General features: G+C 36.6%; 1 protein-coding gene across 4 annotated transcripts in view; it reads left to right on the top strand.

The window, feature by feature from the left end:
- LOC139756045 (hematopoietic prostaglandin D synthase-like) overlaps nucleotides 1-24,367 on the top strand; it is a 503,151-nt gene extending 478,784 nt beyond the window's left edge. For 3 of the 4 annotated variants that reach the window (XM_071675022.1, XM_071675024.1, XM_071675025.1), the window contains 2 exons: nucleotides 14,326-14,449; nucleotides 20,867-24,367. In XM_071675022.1, coding sequence (XP_071531123.1) covers nucleotides 14,326-14,449; nucleotides 20,867-21,031 — 289 coding nt within the window. In that variant the 3' untranslated portion in view covers nucleotides 21,032-24,367. The remainder of the gene's footprint in view (nucleotides 1-14,325; nucleotides 14,450-20,866) is intronic. The other variant, XM_071675023.1, reaches the window with a different exon arrangement.
- The last annotated feature ends 707 nt before the right edge of the window (nucleotides 24,368-25,074 follow it).

Below are 25,074 nucleotides of genomic sequence, written 5' to 3'. Positions count from 1 at the left end.
TTAACATGTAATAAGTCTTAGAAAGAATGATAAAAGGACACATAACATCTGATCAAAAATGAAGTCCAACACAGATCTGTACTCGCAAAATGTATGCAAAACCAAGTACCATCGGATTATAATAACGTAACATGAAAGTTTAATGTGGGGAAAGAGAATGGACACTGTTTTTTTCTTGATTTTGCCAAAGTATTTGGTATAATAAACCACAGAATTTTGCAAGAGAGGGTAGCTAAAGAAAACTTTAAGGGTAAGCTAGAAAGATGGATCAGAGAATTTCTAATTGACAGAAAGTTCTATGAAGTAGTAAACAGAAACATGTTTGAGGAAGAAAATGTTCTTTCGGGTACTCCAAGGTTTGGCATAAGGCTAGGTGCTCTGTATAATAATAATATAAGACTGACAGCAAAATAAAGGAAATTATAATAAGCAAAACAATTGGATAAGAAGCTAATCAAAAAGAGATGCAAAAAGACTGAGACATGATCTACAAATGGGCAAAGGTAAACCTGATGGGTTCAACAAAAATGAATTTTTGAAAACCTTATGTAGCAAGCAATAACATATTGGTGACAGCATATAAAAGCTCAACAGAGAGTGATGGATTGTGAAATCCATGTAAAAGATTTGGGTGTCATCGTAAGTGAGAAACTAGACTTCATTGATCATATGGAGAAGATAACACAAACAAGCTAGGTAATGGGTGGTAAGATTTTGAGAACTCTCACTACAATAGACAAATTATTGATGAAAAAAATTAAGTGCCTGCATAAGAAGCAAAATTGAACACTACTGTGGCATATGGTTACCAATGAAATAAATAGAAACAAACAAATTAGAGAGCATAATTGAGTTAATAGAAAGGCAGAAAGAACTTGTACTAAGTAGCTTAGAAAGAAGAGTAAGATATATGATAATCTATGCATGGCAACAGCCTGAAGGTGTAAAGCAAAATGTATTGCATCTAGAAGCCTTTCAACAAAATGATACTCTTTAAATCTTTAAGAAAACCTTAGAACATGCCAAAATGAAATCAAACAAGAATAAATGAGAGGCCAACCAGGAAACAAGAATGATTCTCCATGTACCGCTAGGAGAAGTGAAGAACATGCCTGAAACAACTACAGAAGCATTTACAAGACAGCTTTACATGTGTTTGAAATCATTCCCAGATGAACTCCAAATAAGTAATTATGTAATGCAGGTGGCAACAGAGAGGAAGTTTTATTCATCAAGCAAGATATGTGATGAGTGCCATGCATTAACCCTGCCATCTTGGTAAAATCTCCATCTTAGATACTCTTTGTTAGGTAAATTCTCTCTCTCTCTCTCTCTCTCTCTCTCTCTCTCTCTCTCTCTCTCTCTCTCTCTCTCTCTCTCTCTCTCTCTCTCAGCACCATGCATGTGCTAGCCCTGCCTTTCTGGCAAAATTTTGTTGTAGGTAGGTCAGTACTCTTTGCTGATGCCACCAGCATTACACACACTGGAGCAGCTTTCCTCAAAAGTAAGTTTTACTGGTTCTTAGAAATGCTGATTTAATGAAGGGCATACAGTGTATTGTCATATGATCATGCATGAGAGTGAAAGAAAACTACCTGTAAGGAAAACAATCTCTGTGATCAGTAAATGCTGTGACCATTTGCAAGAAGTTGCCAGCTGATCATAAGTAAACCAACATAGCATAGAAGGCAAAACAACCAGGATAATTGTATGAATGATGATTTTATAATGAAAACTTTGGGGCAAATATTCAGTAACATATTGGAATCACTAGCAAACACAGCAAAAGAAAATGAGATGCCAAAATTAATTAAAGAAATTTATTAACAACATGAGGATGTTAGAAATAAATACAGTAATCACAAAAAGATGTTTTCTCTGGGAACTCCCTCAAGGGGATGGCCACGGCAAAAGAGTGTCCTCAACTGGTGAAGTCTAGTGCTGCTTCTTAGCCTTTATGTTTCATCCTTAATAGGCCACTGGCAGAGGGTAATCCTAGCACAATGTTTTCGGATGCTCCTACCTAATGCTCCCTGGTAATGTTCCTTTCTACTACTTCTCCCTAATGTTTTTACCTTATGCTCCCACCTAATGTTCCTACCTACTACTTCTATCTGTTGCCCCTATCATTTTGCCAAGGCAGGGCTAGCACATAATGTTTCATTGTAGGAAAATCTAGAGTTACAAAGAATAAGTTGTATGAGTTAAGTATTGTTAATTGTTATGTGTGACAAGGAGAGATTGTATGTTTGTGGATAGAATGCCAACAGTACATGTGTAGGTAAGGCAGAAAGACAGCTATCTGGGTCAGAGGAGTACAACTTGACAACCACAGAAGTGCTGGCTCATCATGCAGTCATCATTAACCCTCACAGTACCCAGGCAGTTAGTAATGGTAATATACCTTGCTGGTTGGTGGCTGCCTACCATCTGCTAACTACCATGGTTCAAAGTTAATCACAATTCACAACCTTTAGTTAAGCAAATGAAATGCAGAATTAGTATATGTGATTGCAAGATTTAACAGATATTATGTAAAATTAGTGCTAGTATTTGTGTGAGATATTTAAGCATATTTTTTCCTTTTATACATACTTATTTTTTATATATTACATGCATTATATATATATTTATTTATCATTCACACATACACAGAACATTTCTTATGTGAATAAATAAATCATTGGCATAGTGAGAATGAAGAAGTGGCAAACAGGAATAAAAGTGACTAATGGGATTTTTAAAAGAGGTAAAATATTGAGAACAGGGGTCTGTATAGGTATAATGCAGGCATACTGGCAGGAAATGGGTTAAATAGCAAATCTGATAAAAAAAAATTGTAGAATTGGTTGCAGAAGTAAAGGAGACATGCAAGCACTATCTGAGGAGAAGAAGTAAATTTGATGACAAATATAGAAATAAAACATCCACTGTTATGCAGTAAGATGTTTTACTCTAGTAGTCATTACACACAAGTTTGCAGGAAAGCTAACTGTTAGTTCACTAACCCAGACATATGTAGGTACTGTGATAGACCACAAATGCGAATGGGTAATAGTGTAGGTACACATTTTCACTCCCCATGGAAAAGTAAGGCTAGGCTGGGATTATTCTCATGAAAGAGGCTAGTCAAAGGAAAATACAGGAAAGAAGTGACAAAGATTGGAAAAAATGTGAATGAAAATGTAAGATACGAGCACCAAGAATGTGCAGAAAGAGGGAAGCAAAGAGAGGGCATTAAGGTTATTGAATATGGAGAGCATTGGCAAATGTAAATGTCAGTTATGGAAACTGATAGTTAATAAGCTCAACAGAAATAGGACAGTGAGAACTACAGAAAATAAACCAAATGGAAGAGTAGATCAGGATCATGAAGGAAGCAGTAACGGAAACTTCAGCTCTAACTATGTTGTAGCAGGGTTGCTGATAGAACTTGAAAGGAACCTAACAAACTTAAGAATATAAAACAGTATAACCTGAAAAAAAAAAAAAGCAGAGTAAATGCAGACCTTACGAACACAGACATTCTGCTGACAAAAGGAAAGAAAGATAATGCATGGAAAATATTTACTTGTTTACTACGTCCTGTCCCTCTCAGGCTCATGCAGCACTTAGGAAATTAGCCACATCCAGCACTTGGGACCATAGGTCATAAAGTGTAGTAGTGTTGTGCACGTCTTTTTGCAGAGAATGCAGGGCAATAAAGTAGTAAATGCTTGGTGTCTGTTTTGGTAGTAGCATGAAGGGTCTTGGGATGTGTTTTAGTGGTGTTTGTAGGGTTGCATAGATGGATAATGTTCAGAGCATAAACAGGAAAGTGTGACTTATGTTACTCTGTGGATTGTGGCTTCAGATAGTTGTGTCTAGTGGGTCTTTTCAGTGTGTGTGTTTTGTCAGTGTTACATATGTCAAGGGTGGGGGATCTGTGAGTAGAGGTTACTGAAGTGTGGTATGGATGAACTTTATATTTCTGCTTAGGGTTAGTGATTAGTAAGGGAGTGGTTTGGGTGGGATGGGTCTAGTGCTGTTGCATAGATCTGAGTAAAGAGCATGTTGAGGTGGGATTGTATCAGTAAGATTTTTGTTTCATTGTGTACGCATTTAGTGTGTATTGCCACTAGGTGGCCAGTGACTGTTCTGAGTGTAGTTAGTAGCTTTTTCAAATTTGTTTTTGAGAGGACACATGACTGGGCAGATGAGGCATAATTGAAAGTGGAGTGAATGAATTCTCCATTGAGGATATTGAGGGATTCCTTCTCTTGTCCAAATTTGGTGCTAGTTAGTGTTCTAAGGGCATATGGTTTGTATGTTGCTTCTCTATTCATGTTATTTGATTGTGGAGTGAGTGTCATATTTTTGTCAGATGTTATGCCTAGAATGGTTATTCTATGGAATTGATTATATCAAAGTAACAATGGGATGTGAGATGGATTCGTGTTGTCTGGTGTTAAGAGAGTGATTAAAGACTAGTGTGGAGATGCAGACATTCTGTTTTGGGTGAGCTATTGTTTCATTTGTGTAATGTATGATGTTGCTCCTTTGGTGTCAGAATGTTGTGATGTGATTGTGAGGTATCTTGCATATGAAAGCACTTTCATGTTGAAGTTTGCTTGAGGTAATGTGATGTTGTGTAGAAAGAGATTGAAGAGAGTTGGTAAAATAACTTCTCTTTGGGAACTCCATAGTAGACTTCAAGTGTTTAAGTGGTGATGCCATTGTGAGTAACTTTGCTAATGGCAGCCAGCTATGAAATTAGCCAACTAATTTAGTCATTGTTGTGGAGGGAAGGAGGGAGAGGGGGGGTGTCTATTATCTTTTGTGCCAGGATATGTCGAGGGACAGCGGCAAATGTTTTGTTGACCTCTATTGTCACTAGTAATGTGTGGGAGGAGGGCTGTGGTTAGTTGAAGCTGTCTAGGATATGTGAGCTCAGTGTGTAGCATGCTAGTAGAGTGCTTGGGTCTGATGTCATGCTATGTGGATAAGTGAGATATTTTGTTTGATTCTGTCATGCATCAGTTTTTCTTAGAGTTTGGATACTGAAGTTGAAACTCATATAAAGCAGTAGGGGGAAGGCCATTGCCGTACCACAGAAAATGCTGGAAAACGGAAATTGACCCCTAAGAGAACCCTGTATCGCCCCTAGTCTTGCCAGTGCATTCCACAAACATATTGCTGTCTTATCAAAGGTAGAACAAAGCTTATAATAGGAAATGGTACAACCATTAAAACTTCCAAACAAGGCTTTTATTGTTAAATCAGTGTACACCAAAATTATCCCCAGATGGAGACTCCTCAGTATCTTGGGCAAGGGTTTTTCGTGGCATACGACGCCAACACAGGGCAGATTTGGTTGTATTATACACTTGTTCTAGGTTAAGTTTTCCACTGCCACTAACTGTGCAAATTCATCCACAAACTTTGTCATGGCTTTGTGAGAAGTTAATTTAACAAACGACCATAGGTTTGTAGTTGGCTTTGGTTGACTCTTGTTACTATTGCTGCTTTATTGTTATCGTCAAGGCAGTCATTGCTGCAGCAGGCTTGTACACTTTCTCTTGCCTTGTATGTATTGATGTTGGTTGTTTAGTATAGAATTGGAGTTTTTATTGATTCTTTTAATACAACCTTACACTACAAGCTTGTGTCAGCACTGCACTTTTCTCCACACTCACTATGTGTTGAAATTCCATGTCTCCACTTAAACTTTGTAACCATCCTTGTGAATATTTAGTCTAGCTTTAATTCTCTATGAAAAACTTTGGCCTGCTCAATAAGCATCTCTTCAGAAATGCTTACACCATTACATCGGAGCTTAAACCACTCTACAAGTGCACTGTCTGATTCTGTTCCTCTGGCACCTTTCAAAATTTTCCGAAACTTTAAATTTTTCTGGCTTTCATTTTCTGCAAAAAAATTAATATAAGAAATTAACAGAACTGTTAATCAGCTTGGCTGTCACTGGTTTGATAATTCCTTTTTTTTTTAGCTCAGCTGTCATTGGTTTGATAATTTCTTTTTTGACCTATTACTGTACAATATAACATCATAAAGTTTATCCATTCTCAAGTTCAAACTGAAATGCATTATGAATACCAAGGTAAAATATGTATATCCACAGTATGATTTTCTGCAGATTAGAAATTTTCGGTTAGAAACAGCATGGTTTTAGGGAGAGGCTTTGAAAATTAGAAACAGCATGGTTTTGGGGAGAGATCATGTGTACTTAACCCATAACAGTTTTATGAGACTATATTCATCTAGATTGCCAAAAGGCTTTAACAATGTCCACATAGGAGGCTGATCACAAAGCAGAGATTATCTTGATGGGAACAAAGTATACATCAAAGGAGTGTTTTTCGAATGTGTTGAAGTGACCAATGGAGTGCCACAGGTTTCAGTTCTGTGACCATTACTCCTCTTAATTTATATTAGGCAAGTAGCTAAGGAGACAAACTGTCTTGTGGCAAATATCAGAGTAGCTTTCAAGTATTTGGATAAAGAGATTGTTTAGCAAGCTGTTCATATCATACATGAGGCCAGTACTTGAATAAGCTTCTCAGGGTTGGTTACTCCACATAAAGAAGCTCAAAGAACTTATAGAGAAGGTCCAGAGGAGAGCAGCAAAGTTGGTACCAGACTTAAGAGGCTCTAAGCTACAGGGAAAGGCTGTAGGCTTTAAATTTGCCTGCCTTAGAAGGGAGAAGAGTGAAGGTAACCTGATTACAACCTTTATGTTTTCACAAGCGATTGACAAAGTGGACAGTGTACAGTACTTTGATTGATGTAGGGATAGAGGAACTAAAGATAGAACATGAAATTAAGGAAGAAACTTGTAAATAATGATATAAAGAAATACATTTATAGTAGAAGAATGGTGGATGATTGACTGTGGACATGGTTAATGCAGAGAACATACATAACTTCAAGTTTACATGATAGTAGAGAGTGTTCAAGAGATGGGGTCCCACGAGTGTAAAACTCCCTCCCCTATCATAGTGCAAATAGGGAATTACATATGCCAGAGCTCTATTATAGAAAGACTGAGCTTCACTGAAAGGCTGAGAGCTACAAAGTTGTCCAGCATGGAGGAGAGTGGAGCCTGTGATAGTAATAACAAAATGTAGAGACAGGTTTGTGAAGGGCACTGTTATCAATAAGCTCGAAAGATTAGAAAAGTTCATTTTTGGTTTTATGGGGATTTTTCTTTGCAGGTTAGGTTTGGTATGCAAATCAAGAAGCTTGTGAAGGAAATAAGCCATATGTAGAGTAATGAAAGCCATGTAATAATCACAGCAGCCATTTTATTATTAGATTCCATTAAGTGAAACAACGATGGAGAACAAGGTAACATATATTTTGAATTTGGTTGAATATCACAATCTTAACAAAAAAAAAAAAAAAAAAAAAATGTGCATGTATTTACCAAGAAACCTGGGGCATTATCCATGAGTGAAGGACATCCCACATTGAAGTGAAACCCCTTTGTGCTGCAGATGAATTAGGAAAATTATAAACTTTAAAATATATCTTAATATCAAGAAATGGTTATTGATCAAGGAAAAACTTGACAAGAGGATTAAGCTGTAGATAAGAAAAATACTTTATGAAAAGAAAAATAATTAGTAAAGGATATAGTACAATTATCTTGGCTTTGAAATAGGCTAGGGAAATTATGGAAAAGTCTTGTATATATGGTCCTTACACTTAATCAACCTATCAAGGAAATCTTTAAATTGTAGCAACCCTCTCGGTCACTTTTGCTGTATCTACAATAATATAGTTGGGAGTCAAAGGGGATGGGGCTGCATAGGTTTTCATTATATTGAGAAAGCAGATAACATACAAGACCTATGTAATGGATATGGGAAAACTTATTGTTAGGCTTTACGATTTTCTCAAACTGCTGGCAAGACTTTGAGTGGAGAATTTTTGGCACTTCATTTCTTCTCAGATATAAAGAAAAAATACAATACTATTAAAGTAATCTAGACTAGTAGTGCATTGGACCTAAGGATTTGTGATTTGAAAGTGAGCTGCAACGTGCAGGGTAAAACATTGTTTTGTATGATTTACCAAATGATGTCAAAAGGAATGTCAGATAGGTGAGAAATAGCTCCCAAGAGAGATCACTGTAAAATATGATTGGTTTAACTTCCTGAGGTAAATGTCTCTTTGGATATAATGCATAGATGAGACTTTGGCATTTGAGCATAATCAAGGATACATACATTTTGATTTTTTATCTACGATTGCTCCAGAATCCTATTCTAAGAAAGAGTTTTGGTGTTACCCAATACCTCCTTTCTAGAGGCTCCTGCAGCCCAAAGCTGTGCTATTACAAGTTGCAGGAAAATGATGAACTCCTTTGAGACTGGGCGTTCTTTGATGAGACTGTACTTGTGGTGAGGCAATTAATTTTGCTGACTGTGACCTATTCACAGGCCACCCAGGGTTGAGCCTGCTTAGGTTCAAAATGTGGTCACAGCAGTTGATCTGCAGTCAACCCAATTGTTCATCTTCCTTTTTGTGTCCTATCATTACCTTACACCCACGTAGAATGAATGGCATTATCCATTTATCAGACCAACATTGAAGTTTGTGCAGGTCTCCATAAGCTGATGCAATCTTCATCTCTCCTTGATTTTCTCATGACTTTGGTATCATCTGCACACATGTTCATGTAAGAGTCCAGTCCATCAAGCAATTCATTTATATACATCAAAAATAGCAAAAGGCCCAGCTCTAAGCCCTACAGCATGCCATTTGTGACCCCAGTCCATTTTGAGAATGTTGCTTTGACTGTTTCCTGTGTCCCATTCAACTAAGGTGAAGGAGTTTGCCTATTTTGATATGCTTGTAATTCTGTCTTCTTAATCATCCTTGGATGGGGAACATTGCTTTCTGGCAGTCCAGGAACAGGAGGTAAACCACTGAAATTAAGAGATTGAATCTCAACATGTGTTTATCAGACCAGTGTTGAAGTTTGTGCAGGTTCCCATAAACTGATGTAATCGTCATCTTTTCTTAATTCTCCCATGACCTTGGCATCATCTGCATACATGTTCAGGTAAGAGTCCAGTACATGCACCAAAAATATCGAAAGGCCAAGACCAAGCCATGCAGCATGCCACCTGTGATCTGAGTCCATTTTGAGAATGCTAACTTTACCTGTATCCTTTGTTCCATTCCACAAAAGTAATCTATCTTTTGAAGGAGTGTTCGAAACTGTACCCCACCAGAGGATGGTTAAGATAGAGCTACAGGCAAAAAAGTAGTGTCAAAAGCTTTCTGGTAGTCCAGGAACACACTGTCTACCCATCCAACTCTGAAAAATCTGTAAACTGTTTAAGGAAATAGGAAGAGATAGTGCATAATTATGGGATAAGAAAATCAAGGAGAGTGAAATACAGGATAAGATATCCACACATATAGAGAAGGAAAAGGTGAAGTGAGGAAGTTGTACAAATTTTAATGATATTTATGAGTGAAAATGAGTGTTTAATATGATAGTCTTATGGGTTAAAAAATATTGAGAGTTAATAGGTTTTTTATATTATTATTATACTTAGTCACTGTCTCCCGAGTAAGCGAGGTAGCACAACGAAACAGACAAAAGAATGGCCCAACCCACCCACGTACATATGAATGTAGGTAAAACATGAAATATTATGGTTATATGAATGTTGTGGATGTGTTGGAAATGAGATGCTTGAGGACAATATGTGGTGTGAGGTGGTTTGATCGAGTAAGTAATGAAAGAGTAAGAGAGATGTGTGGTAATAAAAAGAGTGTGGTTGAGAGAGCAGAAGAGGCTGTTTTGATATGGTTTGGTCACATGGAGAGAATGAGAGAGGAAAGATTGACAAAGAGGATATATGTGTCAGAGGTGGAGGGAAAGAGAAGTGGGAGACCAAATTGGAGTGAAAAAGATTTTGAGTGATTGGGGCCTGAACATGCAGGAGGGTGAACGGCGTGCAAGGAATAGAGTGAATTGGAACGATGTGGTATACCAGGGTCGATGTGCTGACAATGGATTGAACCAGGGCATGTGAAGCATGTGGGGTAAACCATAGAAAGTTTTGTGGGGCCTGGATGTGTAAAGGAGCTGTGGTTTCGGTGCATTATACATGACAGCTAGAGACTGAGTGTGAAAGAATGGGGCCTTTGTTGTCTTTTCCTGGCGCTACCTTGCACGCATGCGGGAGTAGGGGGTTGTCATTTCGTGTGTGGCGGGGTGGCGACGGGAGTGAATATAGGCCGAAAGTATGAATTATGTACATGTGTATATATGTATATGTCTATGTATGTATGTATATGTAAACGTTGAAATGTATAGGTATGTATATGTGCGTGTGTGGACGTGTATGTACATACATGTATATGTGGGTGTGTTAGGCCATTCTTTCGTCTGTTTCCTTGTGCTACCTCGCTAACACAGGAAACAGCAACAAAGTATAATAAAATAAATAAATATGAATGCATACAAGTCAACAGGTTTATGGATGGTGCATATAATCTTTTTTCATTATGTGTTCATTTACAGATATTTTAAAGACATAAAATGCAATTTGGCATGGGTATCATAGTCTGCCTTCTGTTAACACCATTGTCCAGTTATTGGTTGACCATTACTTATGTGTTTTCCATTTAAAGATGAGTATCAGTCTACTTATAGTAGATTTTTCAAGCACCACATGCAGTAGAACTTGCTTTCAGGTAACATTACACTTTTGTGTGCAGTTGTGCATACTTTGGCATTACGACAGTACTGTTTCTGTTTTTGTATTTATTGTTTCATGTTGATGATCTTTCCTGTTACTTTCACAAAATTTCTCATACATCATTACTAAATTTTCACATTCAGTTCCTGTGTATAGCTAAGAAAGAGTGAATCATGTCATTATTTTCTTTTGAATAGCATATGTTTAAAAGTGTAATATTTGGGAATGGATTAATACACTTATTTATTTTGTTAATCATGATTATGACATAACAGATTCTTTAGTATGCATATTACTGTACTAGTGTGATAAGGTAAGTAAATTACTATGAGTTAGTCCAAATCTTTAATAGTTTTTTTTAGATACATTGCTATTTTGAGTTTATATATATATTTTCTTTTATTTAATTTATTGTGATACTTGATTGTCGTTTCCTGCTTTAGTGAGGTTGCGCTAGGAAACAGTTGAAGAAAGACACATCCACTCACATACACATGTATGTATACATATTTGCACATGCAAGTACGTAAATATATACAGATGCTTCTTGACTTATGATGGGGTTACTTTCCAAAAAACCCATCGTAAGTTGAAAGTGTCATAAGACAAAAATACATTTAATTGCATAAGTAAATGTACATTTTTACTTTAAAGATATGTATAACAAGCTTCTTGGGATAATGTTCACAGTCTTTCAACTGTACCCTGTAGTTGTACCCTCATTTCCCTTTCAAGGAAGTATTAGACCACTTTAACTTGGATCAGGACTCCTTGCTAGTCTTAGTTGACCATGGGCTCCATTTCTCTCTGCTTGGGGAAGAAGTTCAACATCTGTTCTCTCAAAAAATTCATTGGATCTTTGCCTCCTTATTATGGAAATCATTTGTTATTGGCAGGTTCCTATAAATGGTATGTCAGTTCATAAGAAGCTTGATTTTGCTTACTATATGTTTCTCCTCTCTGCAACCATCTCCCAGAGGGGCGACATGTTTTTATTTCAACAGACAATGGTTTTTCATATCTGAGAATATTACTGAGAATTCATAGATTGCTAAATTTACCCTTAGGATACACTAAGGCTATTCTTCAGCTTTAAGGTTATTGGGTTCCTTTTATGACACATTGAGGGTATTATCCAACCTCTCCAGACTGCCTTTTTCCCATGGAGGGTTTATTGTGGCTCTTGAGATGTTCTAAGGCCAACAGGATGTGGAACCTTTAAAAAAAAGAATTCCTGTGCGAGTGAGAATGCTCACTCTGCTATCGTCCTTCTGTAGTGGTTCATTATTAAGGGATGGATATTCCCCTTTCTTGAGGTTGAACAGTAATTCTTCTGGCTTCACTATCTTCATTGCATATGAAAGCACTTAACCCACTTCTTGTGTGACTCATTCACATCTCTACTTTTAATTTTGGAATGCCTTCTCAAATTCTCTGCAAATTTTTCTGTCCTTTGTGATCCCTTCATGACAGACCATTCAAGTTAGTAGTGTTGTTCATTTTGACAGAAAGGTATTAAGGTATACCATGATATTCTTTAACTAAATTAAGAGGTTTTTGTGCAATCTTTTGGTATCTCAACAGCTGTACAGATGTCAGGCTTTGGCCTTTGTTTGATAAGTGTAACTATGAAGAAGGGTCTCAAGAATTAGATGTTTTAGTTTGGTTAATGGAGAGGTATTATTGGCACCGTCACTCAGTACGCAGGGATAACCACAAATATGCAGTCACTAAACACTGTCATGAAAATGATCACTAGAGGTTTTTGTGCAATCTTCTAGTATCTCAACAGTTGTACAGATGTCAGGCTTTGTCCTTTTTTTGGTAAGAGTAAAGAGGTGAAATTATTGCAGTTGTTAACATTCTGTGGCTCCTGCTTTTGTTTGAAACTATAAAGAAGCTTCTCGAGAATTAGATGTTTTAGTTTGGTTAATGTAATGGAGAGGTATTATTGACGCTGTCACGCAGTACTTAAGGATGACCATAAAAATGCAGTTGCTAAACACTGTCTTGAAAATGATCACCCCATAGATCTTGAAAATCCCATTATTCTATACCACTCTACTGATTATGCCACATGCAATGTCATGAATCTCGTAATTGTTAGTACTAAGAACTTTAATTTGTCCCCTGGCAACTTTTAAAGTTCATCTGCCCATCCTATCATTACCATATCATTATGAGAGAATTGACAGAATATGAAAACATTAAAAAAATTTGTTCAAGACACACCCAGCTACTCATGTCAACCCCCTTAATCACTCTCCCTCTTAAAGGTTACTGCCAGTCAAGTCATACAGTGGTTGGTCTGTACTGGTTGACGTTAGATGGTGGTACTCCACTGTGATGTTTGGCTTTTAATAACTTTTTTAAGTACTGGCACCTGATGAGGTGGATTGTTTCCAGAAACATGTCGTGCCACATGTATAGAAAAAATACGTTGAATAAAATTATATTGATGTGCCTTTGCATTTTAGTTTCATGTCAACAGCAGATCAAGTTTATTTTGACACAGAAAACATTATTATTTATTTTTGTGTAGAGATAAGGAATTCAAGATACGGTAGGTTTATACACCTAAGGGAATAGTAGTCATGACTCGTTCCATATTTAGTTTTTCACGATCTCTCAGGAACTGCTATTTGTGATTAGAATGAGCTGTGCCAAATGGATTTGAAACTTAAGCTGAATTTTAAACTGATTTATTTAATAATGTATTAATATTAAGTAAAGGCTGAATTGGAAATTTCTTTTATGTATTAAGTATACCCAACACTGTTGAAAAAGAATATCTAAAACTTACACGATCAAAGTGTCTTTTATGCATGTATGGCACTAGCATGGATAGTGCATGTTTTAACATTTCATATACATTACTGTACTTCTTCTCAGATACACACCAGTGTTCCATTTATCCAAATGTCAGATAATCTAGATCCCAATTATCTGAATGCCTCCTTCTCAAACCATGTGTGTGACATTCATTAACATGTCATAAGGTTCTGACTGCCAAACTGCAGTCCAGTGTTCCTCAACAGAAAAAGAGCAGCAGGAAAATCTGAATTATAGTAAACTCTCACTTTAACAGACTAATGGGGGGGAAGGGGGTTTTTGTTGATGTCGAAAATCCATGAAATTGAATGTGATCTGTGGGCCATTTTTTAATATACAGTAATACAATACACAGTTTACACACTTTCTTTTAACTCCACTATCACTTGATGCCATTTTGAATTGTAAGGATTGCAAAATTATTTAATAAGTAAAGTTACAATTCTCTGTATACATCCTGATGGCACAATATCTAGAGGGATACTAAGACTATCACAAAGTGAGTATACCCCCATGCTACAAAAAACAAGTATGATATGAAATGTGCATGGTGCAGTGTTTGGGATTTTTTCATCTTCTTTTATTTTTTAAATTATTATTAATTAATTTATTCTTATTTACCTGGTCCATTAAAGCCAAAATCCATTATATTGGAGTCCTTTAAATCTAGAGTTTACTTTATTAGCATTTCCTGTAGTTTGGAATATACTTATATGTATAGATTGGTTTCAAACCATGTATATGAATGTAACTTACATATTTTCAACAGACTTGCAAGTGATGTAGAAAAGGCCAAGATGTTAGCAACTGAGTTCTATACGAGCACACTTCCACCTGTAATGAGGGAATTGGATCGCAGACTTGAGGGTCGAGACTGGTTCTGTGGAGATAAGGTAAAGTAGCATTACTTAAGTAGCAGGATATTGTGGCAACATGAAATAATTATAAATCAGTATAGAGTCTTCATAGAAATAATCTATTACTTTATAGACTCCAACTGCAAATAGATTTTTTCAATATTAAGTTTTTGTCTTATTATGTATCAAAGCATAACATACATGACAGTGACAGTGGAGTCTACCATTTATGCTGAGGAGTAAAAGAGATGAGCGATTGAGGGTGCTGGCGCTGAATGTAAGTGGGATTACTGGTGAGAGTAGGAGGAAGGAGCTTATGGGGAAGTCTAAAAATTATTGCTTTTATGTGCTGGGGATTGGTGAAACCCATATCCATGGGTAGGGTCTGTGGAGTGAAAATGGAAATGATGAATGCAAGTTATGGGAAGGCATGGAGGGAGGAGTGGTATGGATGGGAATGAATGAAAATTATTGGAAGAGGGAAAGCAGGATGTGCAATTCTTCTGTTGCTAAGAGTGTGAGAGGGCATCACAGGCATGGATGGAATGGATCAGGAATAGTGTGGGTGAAAAGAGATTCGAATTGTGAAGTATGCTGGGTATGTGTTTATGCCTGTGAATATGAAGACTGTATGAGGTAAGGAAGAAATGAAGTGTTTCTGAAGAAACTTGAATGACTTTATAAACAGGTTTGAGAAAGGGAAATCTGGTTGTAGTGGGTGATATAAATGCGAGTGGGATGTGAAGAAATTGGTGAGATAGTTTTTAAATGGGGAATGCCTGCAGTAAATGAGAATAGAAGTTATCTTTTGGATGTCTGTGCTGAGAGGTTTATGCAAAAGGGTTTGATTGACTATGTGACGGTGAATGACAGATTGAGAAAGGCCATGCTGGATGCTATTGTTGTGAGAGGATTCTTTGGAGACTTCATTTCATCGTTCTTGTGGGGATGAGGATCAGGGAGAAGTGGAGGTATGGTATAAGGAAGAATGGAGAAGTAAAAGTGTTGGCAGGCAAGATGAGTCAGAAAAACATGCAGGGAGGAGTATGAAAGGAAGGTAACTGAAAGCCTAGATGGAAGTGCAGTGATGTAGGGATGCAATCATGTGTGAGTAAGGTGTTTAAAATATTTAAAGAAATACTGCTAAATGTTGTAAAATTAGTAGTTGGATACAAGGTCGTGAGACATAGGAATAAAAAGGGCAGTGCATGGTGGACAGAAGAGATCAGAAATGCTGTAGAAGAGAAGAAAATGGCATATGGTGGATTATCCTAAAGGAATGTACCAATGGAAGTTTAGTAAAGGAGGAGGGAAGAATATAAAATGTGTAAGCAGAATGTTAAGGAGCTGATAGAGGAAAGCAAACAAAGAATAGATGAGGATTTTGGAAGTAAGTTGAGTAAAAAGTTTCGGGAAAATAAGAAACTGTTCTGGAAGGAGTTAAGAAAGATGTATACATGAAAATGTTAATATGAGAAGTGAGGAAGGAGAGTTGCTAAATCAAAAGGAGGAAATGAAGATTGAAAGAGTATTTGGAAGAACTGATGAATGTGGCAGATGAGGTAGCAGTTGTTACATGCATGAAGGAAGGTATGAAGGATAGAAGGAAGAGGATACAAATGCAAGGGCCTACATCAAAAAGGGAGGTAAAAAGGCAATAATGACGTTGAATGTAGGAAAGGCCCCTGAAGTGGATGGGATTTTTAGCATGGAAAGAAGTTGTTCCGGAGGATTGGGTGAAAGCTATTTTTTTTGAAGGAAAATGTGCTAAAGATGTATGTAGCAATTATTGGGGAATAAGTTTATTAAGCATACCAGGAAAAGTGTATGCAAGAAAGTTGACTGTAGAAAGTTAGGGGATGTGGTAGGCAACCAACAACTGGGGAGGTATTTTACCAGTAGCAAGCACCCAGGTATCAGGACTTATGACACTCAGTCCACAAACATACAATCTCTTCCTGGTTTACATAATATTTGACTTGTATAGCTCATTCTTTTTAACTCTAGATTTTCTGTGGTGAGTACTGTGCACTAGCCCTACATTTTGGCAAAATGGTAGGAGCAATAGATAGAAGCAGTAGTTAGGAACATTAAGGTAGGAGCATTAGGTACAAGTTTTAGCTAGGAACATTAGGTAGAAGCAGTTAGTTAGAACATCAGGTATGAGCCTCTGCAAACACTGTGCTAGAGTTACCCTGTGCCAGTGGCCTGTTAAGGATGAGACACTAAAGGCTAAGGAGTGGTACCGGAGTTCACTAGTTATGGAAACTTGATTGTTGTGGCCACCTCCTTGAGGGAGTTCCAGGTGGGAACAGGCATCAGAGATATAGATATATTTATATAGGGGATGGATGGATCAGATTTTTGTGGTAAAGATGACCATGGAAGAATATATAGCAAAAGGTAAGAAGTTGTATATAGCTTTCATGGATTTGGAGAAAGCATATGACAGAGTTAAGTGGAATGCTTTATGGTATGTGTTAAGGAAATGTAGGGCAGGGAATACCAGTTGGATAGTGTGAAAGCCTTGTGTAGAGGAGCAAATGCATATGCATGAGTGGATGAAGAGTTAAGCAAAAATTTCAGTTCACATATGGGTGTGAGGCAGGGCTGTGTGATGTCGCTGTGGCTTTTTAATATATATATGTACATGTGTATATATGTATAGGTCTCTGTGTGTATATATATGTGTACATTGAGATGTATAGGTATGTATATTTGCATGTGTGGACGTGTATGTATATACATGTGTATGTATGTGGGTGGATTAGGCCATTCTTTCATCTGTTTCCTTGCGCTACCTCGCTAACACGGGAGACAGCGACAAAGCAAGATAAATATAAATATAAATATGTGGATATGTTTATAAATATGGGTATGTTTGAAGGAATAGTGGTTCCAACAATGTTATATGGTTGTGAGGCATGGACTATAGATAGAGTTGTCCGGAAAAGGGTGGATGTGCTGGAAATGAGATGTCTGAGTACAATATGTGGTGTGAGGTGGTTTGATCGAGTAAGTAATAATAGGGTAAGAGAGATGTGTGGTAATAAAATGAGTGTGGTTAAGAGAGCAGAAGAGGGTTTTTTTGAAATGGTTTGGTCACATGGAGAGAATGAGTGAGGAAAGAGGTGGAGGGAACGAGGAGTGGGAGACCAAATTGGAGGTGGAAAGATGGAGTGAAAAATATTTTGAGTGATTGGGGCCTGAACATGCAGGAAGGTGAAAGGCGTGCAAGGAATAGAGTGAATTGGAACGATGTAGTATACTGGGGTCGACGTGCCGTCAATGGATTGAACTTGGGCATGTGAAGCATCTGGGGTAAACCATGGAAAGTTCTGTGGGGCCTGGATGTGAAAAGGGAGCTGTGGTTTTGGTGCATTATTACATGACAGCTAGAGAATGAGTGTGAATGAATGTGGCATTTGTTGTCTTTTCCTTGCGCTACCTTGTGCACATGAGGGGGGAGGGGTTTGTTATTTCATGTGTGGCAGGGTGGCGATGGGAATGAATAAAGGCAGACAGTATGAATTATGTATATGTGTATATATGTATATGTCTGTGTGCGTTCATCCCTGGGGATAGGGGAGAAAGAATACTTCCCACGTGTTCCCTGCGTGTCGTAGAAGGCGACTAAAAGGGGAGGGAGCGGGGGGCTGGAAATCCTCCCCTCTCATCATTTTTTTTTCTTTTTTTAATTTTCCAAAAGAAGGAACAGAGAAGGGGGCCAGGTGAGGATATTCCCTCAAAGGCCCAGTCCTCTGTTCTTAACGCTACCTCGCTAACGCGGGAAATGACGAATAGTTTGAAAGAAAAGAAAAAGAATGTGGATGAAGTGATACGAGAGATGGAAGCAAAATTTGGGAAAGGGGACACAGATGGAGTGTGGTTGTGAGATGTGGTGACTAGTGGTAAGCTTGTTTGCACATGATACTGTTTGTTTGCTTAGAGTGAAAAGGAGGTGCAGAAGGTTGTTTTATGATGTGTCAGCAAAGGTGGTTGAAGGTAAATGCAAGTAAAAGTAAAGTAATGGTGTTTACAAGGGAAAGTATAGATTTTCTAAAACCATATAGAGTGAAAGAATAAAGTGTTCTAAATTGTGCTCTGGATATTGGGGGGAGAAAGACAGGAAGAGGTGAGAATGAAAGTATTTATACCCTGTCCACTCAGATCTGATAGCTGGATAGACACAAAGCTTAGCTGGTATTGGTGGGCACAAACAAGTAAAGGGTGTGTGTGTGTGTGTGGAGTAGGGAGTTACTGGCCGCCACAGGAACATCTCCGACCAGATGGTGGCGACCCAGCACCAGTCAGGCTGCTATAATCGCCTAGCCTTCCTTTTTATTGTCATTTATTGGTTTACTTACAGTTAGACAGATCAAGGAACTGCATTAATTAGGATAAATCTTCAAATATTTCCTGATACTTTATGATTTTCAGATGTAATTACAGCTGGTTAAGACTTGAAAATCTGACAATTGATATAACACTGTCTCATTCACCTGCTGTGTAAATGCCATACCTTACCTGTTCACAGCATCTGTCAAGTTTATTATATCGTACTACTAAAGTCGAAAATGAAACAGCCTGTAGTCTCTATTAGTTTATTTTCCAAGCAAGATCCAAGTCTGTTGATGGTTTACATGCCATTCATAAAACACACGAGAGAGAGAGAGATCCTGAGCAAGTATCATCACTGGATATCAGTACTTATTGTCTTTCAAAGAATTTTCAATTTTATAATGAAAGGTTTTCATAATATCATCACATTGGAGTAAGATGGTACCTTTAAACAGTTTCTTGCCATTTCTTCATTCTCAAATATTTCCTCAGCCAGAAATAAAACAAAGAGGTGGTACAACTTTTCAGGAATAGTATTTGATTGATCTTTTATCCCCCGAAATATAGTGACCAGTGCTAAATGCATCGTGGCGAATGAATATGAAAATATTAACTGGCAATCTGAAAGTGCATGTAATTTGCTGATGTTGTCCAATTAGCCAGTTTTTCTTAGAGCCATGTAAAATAAAGCCAGACACAAATGATTTGCAAAAAATTACATAAACTGGTAAATAATAATTATCTACAGAATGATGAAAACTGGCAATAACCAATATTTTCAGTACGAGTCCATACAGTTGGCAGCATTGTATTGGGACAAAACACGAAACCTTGTTGATTGAAAACACCTACATTTTCTTTGATAATGATAAACCTTTTAAGCTAATTTTTACCTAAGCTAATTTAAGCTAATTATTCCATGTTTAAACTGGCTGCATATATTGCAAACAATTTGCAAATATAAATATATATGTGTTAAAATAAGTAGAGCTGTAGATTTACCACACTCCTCAGTGTTGCATCAACCAATGAGCACCCTTAATTAAATGTTTCTTGGCTCTAGCTATCAAATCTGAGTGAATAGGGTATAAGAGCTGTCTTGGGTAAGTTTGGTGATATGCAAGGAGAAATAAGGGAGAGGGCTGTATAGGGAAGAATAGTCATTGGTTCCCTTAACAGAATAATGGAGGTTAGGGTGGAAGTCATTTTCTTTTAATACGTCAAACATCTAGAACTGCTAGCATTCACCATCTTGTTTCATTTGTGTCAAGCAACCACCATCCTTACTCTAATCCAGTACTTCTGGTCTCGGAAGTAACCAAGTAGCTGAGCCTTGTGCTTATTTCTTGGTGATGGAGACGTAGGTGATGTGACATCTACACATGACTCTAGGCTGTACCAGACTCGTTGATTCCATCAAATGTGGGCAGAACAACGTGTGGTATCCGTTCTTGCTGATTAGCCATAAGCAGTTCAAACTGAAAGTATAAACTAGTAATTACCTTTTTGAACAGTATGGTACTTTCTTTACAGTCATGCATCATTTTAAAGTAATGTATCATCAGCATTCACAGTTTCATCATCAGTTCATATTATTCCATTCATCCAATATTCAGACAGCAAAATTATCTTTAAATCTTTTCCTGCAACTTAGATTTTTGCCATGTTTTCTGGTTGCTCAGTCTTCATATCTCATGAAAAACTGTTCTGTCATCATTGTCAATTGAGTTAGAAGCATGAAGCTTGTGTCAATTTGTACCCTTCCCCATTAGTCTTCCTACCACTGAGTAAATATATAGCTTCTAACCTTTCTCTGTAATTCTGCTATGTTTCGATTATTGCCCTTCCCCCGGACCATCTTTATCATGTCTCTGTTCTTGTCAAAGTGTGGGCAACAAACTTGAGAAGTATACTATAATGGAGTCCAAGATACATTGCAAATAGCTTATGAAAGAAAGTCTTTCTTGCATATGTCATGGATTACTGCAGTCTTCTCAAAACATAATTTTTTATGTTTTAGGTTGTTTTCAGGAAACTATATATCTTACACAGACTTCAGTGCATTAACTGAGGCTTCATACTGCAGATTTGATGCTCATTCCTTTTTAACAGATGACGTGGGTGGACGTGTTTGCAGCTTGTTACCTAAGTCAACTAAGCTCTCACCATGAAGGTTCTCTGGAAGCAGTACCACGGCTGAAAAATTTAGTTGAAAAAGTTGTGAAACTTCCTCTGATTGAGAAGTGGATTAAAGAGCGTCCAGATACTCCAATGTAAAGAGTGATTGATTTATATAAGAAGCTGTTATTACGTTTTCATTAGGTATATAAATTAAGCTTTTTTTATGAAAATCTTTTTCTGAGCGTTCATAATTTATTTCAGAGAAATGACCAGATGATTATTATGTAAGTGTCCTGAATAGTGCAGACACTCAATTTTTTCTAATGTTGGATTATGAAGGCACTTAAAATGTATTTGTTTTGGAAGTACAGCAAAATACCATTATAATGAATAGGTGATCTGAAAACTGCAAAAAATTAGAACACTAGAAAAAATGCAGATGGAAAAGATTTCAGTTTGGTTCAATGTAGTTATGTAATATGTCATTTTCTAGGCCGAGCTACTCCACTACTTTTCCATGGGCCAGCTTTGAATGTTTGACAAGTTCATGTGTAACATCTTTCACATTACACCAGTTGTGTTTGTTTATTGCACCCTGGAGTTAGCAGAAGATCCCAGAAGCAATCAGTGTCCTCTACACTATCACCTACTCCAAAGAAGTGAGTTAACACTTTCAATAAGCAAGAAAATTAGTTTTTATGTTTTGATGCCACTGAAGCAGAAAAAAGTAGAGTATATTTTTATAGTTGTATTAAAATTGAGCATTTCTGTTAATGCACTGCAAAATATATATTACAATAAATATTGTTTGATTGATTTAGAAACATTCATTTTTATTACCTAGCACTAATTAACTATACTTATTTTTTTATCATATTAACAAGTGCTTGGTCCAGACCCCTTTCATTACAATGGAATTTTCATGTACCATGGGGATAAAAAAAAAATTGACAAAATATATGGGATGGGGCCCTTACAAGATCAGAAACCATGTATAAGCTTCGTAATCTAACCTCAAGCTTCATGTCAGTGTTGTAACTTGGATGTGTGATGGCTGAAGAACACTGCTGCTGTTCATAGTTGATAGATACACTAAGCTTTTCATTCACTGCTTTTACCTTGAACCTACATCTAGGCCTTCTTTTGATCCAAGAAGGGCACCACCCCTTATCAATGGGACAGTCTATCAGATGAAAAAGTGGAATATATAGCTATTCAATACTGGAAGTTCATGATGGTATAATAAACAACAAAGGTTTTGTAGAAGATTGAAACTGGACAACTTGCATAATACTATCCTGGTATCATTATCAAATGTTTGAGTTTAGTAATAGTGTGAATTAAGTATAACTTCAAAGAATTTCTTATGTAAGCAATATTGATGCTTGGATGGACTACTTTAGCCTCATCCGAGTTTGGAGAGGGTGCACTTGTAATGGAGATACTGTATGCATTTAAGTTGTAGAAAATTTACTTCATGCCTTATTTATCTTCTCTGATATTGTTTGTAAAGTGCATGAAATTTTCATCAATATTGCTTATCATACACTTAAAAATGTAAAAATTTCACTCGTGATTCTGATCAATATTCTGACTGAAAAATTATCTGGATGAATCCTTTCAAAATTGTTTTGGGTTCTGTCTTGTTGCATATTCCTTGATCATTGTGGAACTAATTCCCAAAATAGTATGGTTATAAACATGAGAAGTTGGTATCAAAGAATTCAGAAAACCCAGTAACTCAGGCACTACAGTGGGCTTATTGGACTCTGGTGCTTGCAACTTTTAGTAGTCCAAGGTACCAGTAAGAGGAACTATAGCAAACCACTTCATGAAAGTTATGGCAGTCCTCATTTTCTGTTTCAGAGAATGATACAGCCATACAGTGAAAGTATGATTATCCAACCATATCTTGAACCTACAGCATACAGCAAGTCAATTAACTAAAAAAGTTGTACACCTGAATGTTTTTGATAACACAGTATTACAGAAACATTAAAAAATGAAAAAAAAAAAATGTAATGCTGTCCTGTGTATATATTTATATTTACCACAAAAAAGATGCAGAAATACCTTGTAAGGTCTTGTAACATAAGTGTAGGTGAAGTGGAGCCTCCACTAAAGTTGTCGTACATATGTCAAACTTAGAGCATAGTCTGATCCTAAGCTTATCTTTTCCATTGCAATTGATAATGTTCATTTTCTGATGGAAACTTATCACATGCTCAGCTTCTTTATACCGCTTCCCAATGAACCTATTGATGTGCTTGCATTGTTTCTAGCCAACACTGTAAAGGTATGATTTACTTTTTCTGATACAGTCCAGCCAATGAAAACAGCCATCAAGAAACATGGTAAGAGACTCTTTTGACAACATAAACAAGTGGCCAACTTATAGGAGACAGTGCAAGTTTTATTTAGGGGTTCAAAAGTAAGAGAACTGACAGGTATTTGATAGTTATCACACAGATTTGGAGGAATCCAGTTGGAGTGCTAGAATAATCAGATTCTGGAAGATGGATAATCAGATTTTTTCTGTAATTAAGGCTCGTGCTTAGCTCTGTTATTCAGCCCTTTAATTATGGGAGTTTTACATAGCTGACTGACTGGGGCATAACACGAGTCATAATAGTGGTGCTAATTTTAATGGGCTTTCTTTGAACTGTGCACCAGTATTATGACATTTATATATCTACTATTTGTGGCTCTCCTTTTTGCCTTGTGAAGGCAGCATGAGCAGTGACACCTCCGACAGAGAAAATACCATTTCTCCATTGCTCCCACTGTGATCCATGTATTAAAGTCAGCATTATACCACAAACATGAAATATGGTAGCTCACTTTTGTGCATATCCTTTACTTATACAAGTATTTCTTTCGTTAGATAATGTGAAACAGAAAATCTGAATGATGCAAAATATGTTATCTCTCGTATACATAACCTTTGCTTTAACTTGCATTTCTTTCTTTTTATAGTTGGAAACATACAATATTAATAGTGCACACACTCCTAAGCCCTCATCCTCATTTCTCCACTGCTTCCCTGGAAACCTGTGTGTTAACTTCACAGTTATACATAGTGATATTTTAGCACTTTTTTCACAAATTTTTTATGTGCAAATGTATTTTTTTTTCCATTTTATAATGGGAAACACAAAATCTGAAGTTCTTGTTTTTTGCCAATATTGTAATAAGCTCTTTACAAGTAGCCTGTCATTTTAGGGTTAATCTGCAGTATGTTCAAAATCTCGTGGTGAAAAGGAAGGCATTTTTTGAATGTTTGTGATTTTACATTTATATACTACATAACCCAGTACTTACATAAAACTGGCCATCTACACCATTCTGTATTTCTTTAATTGATTTTTTACAAGAATTGTACATGATTTTAAAGAATGGAAGAACCTGAACAGGAATTCATATTCAACCCATCAGGACTTACAGATATATACTGAACTACTGAACAAAGGCCATATAAAAAATGTAAAATACTCCTTGGCTTTAATTCCTACTTTGTAATTCATTCGTTTACTTAGAAATAAGTTTAAATACCAATATTAAGTAAACATAATAAATCTGGTTACTGTTATGATGAAACAAAGTAGTAAATCCTTTTGTATTTGAAGTCTCAAAGGCTTTAGGCTGTCTTCTTTTAATTCACAATATTAATGAGTATAACATTAATTTTTCAAAGTGTACATATATGCATAATTCCTGATTTACAGTGTTAGTATGATATTCACCAATTAAATAATGAAGTCTTTTTGCTCACGTCTTATAATTTTCATTATATGTACTAATAAAGGATGATTCTTTTAACTAATATAAAAAAAGATGAATCATCCAGAGTTTATGTTCAGATGGTTCACAACTACAAACTTGCATACAGCATACATTAAGCCCAATTTCCTCATTAAGATGTGCTCTACTGAATGGCAACACTGTTAATACTGAAATACCAAGAGTTTACACTGTACAAATATGCAAAGAAAACTGGATATCTGAGAAAGAAACAAGATTTATATTATACTGAAAAAGCAAACTCTATTATATACAATCCATTTTGTCTTTGTGATAACATTACCTTCGGCTTATATTACCTGAATTGCCATATAGATATTTTAGCATTACTAACCAAGTTTTGCAAAGTATTTTTAAAATTACCTTTTTGTAGACATTAAGATGCATTTGAAAAAATG

The sequence above is a fragment of the Panulirus ornatus genome, chromosome 20 (assembly GCF_036320965.1).
Source record: "Panulirus ornatus isolate Po-2019 chromosome 20, ASM3632096v1, whole genome shotgun sequence".
NCBI lineage: Eukaryota > Metazoa > Arthropoda > Malacostraca > Decapoda > Palinuridae > Panulirus > Panulirus ornatus.
The sequence above is the reverse complement of the archived record's forward strand: the minus strand, read 5'-3'. Positions and strand labels throughout refer to the sequence as shown.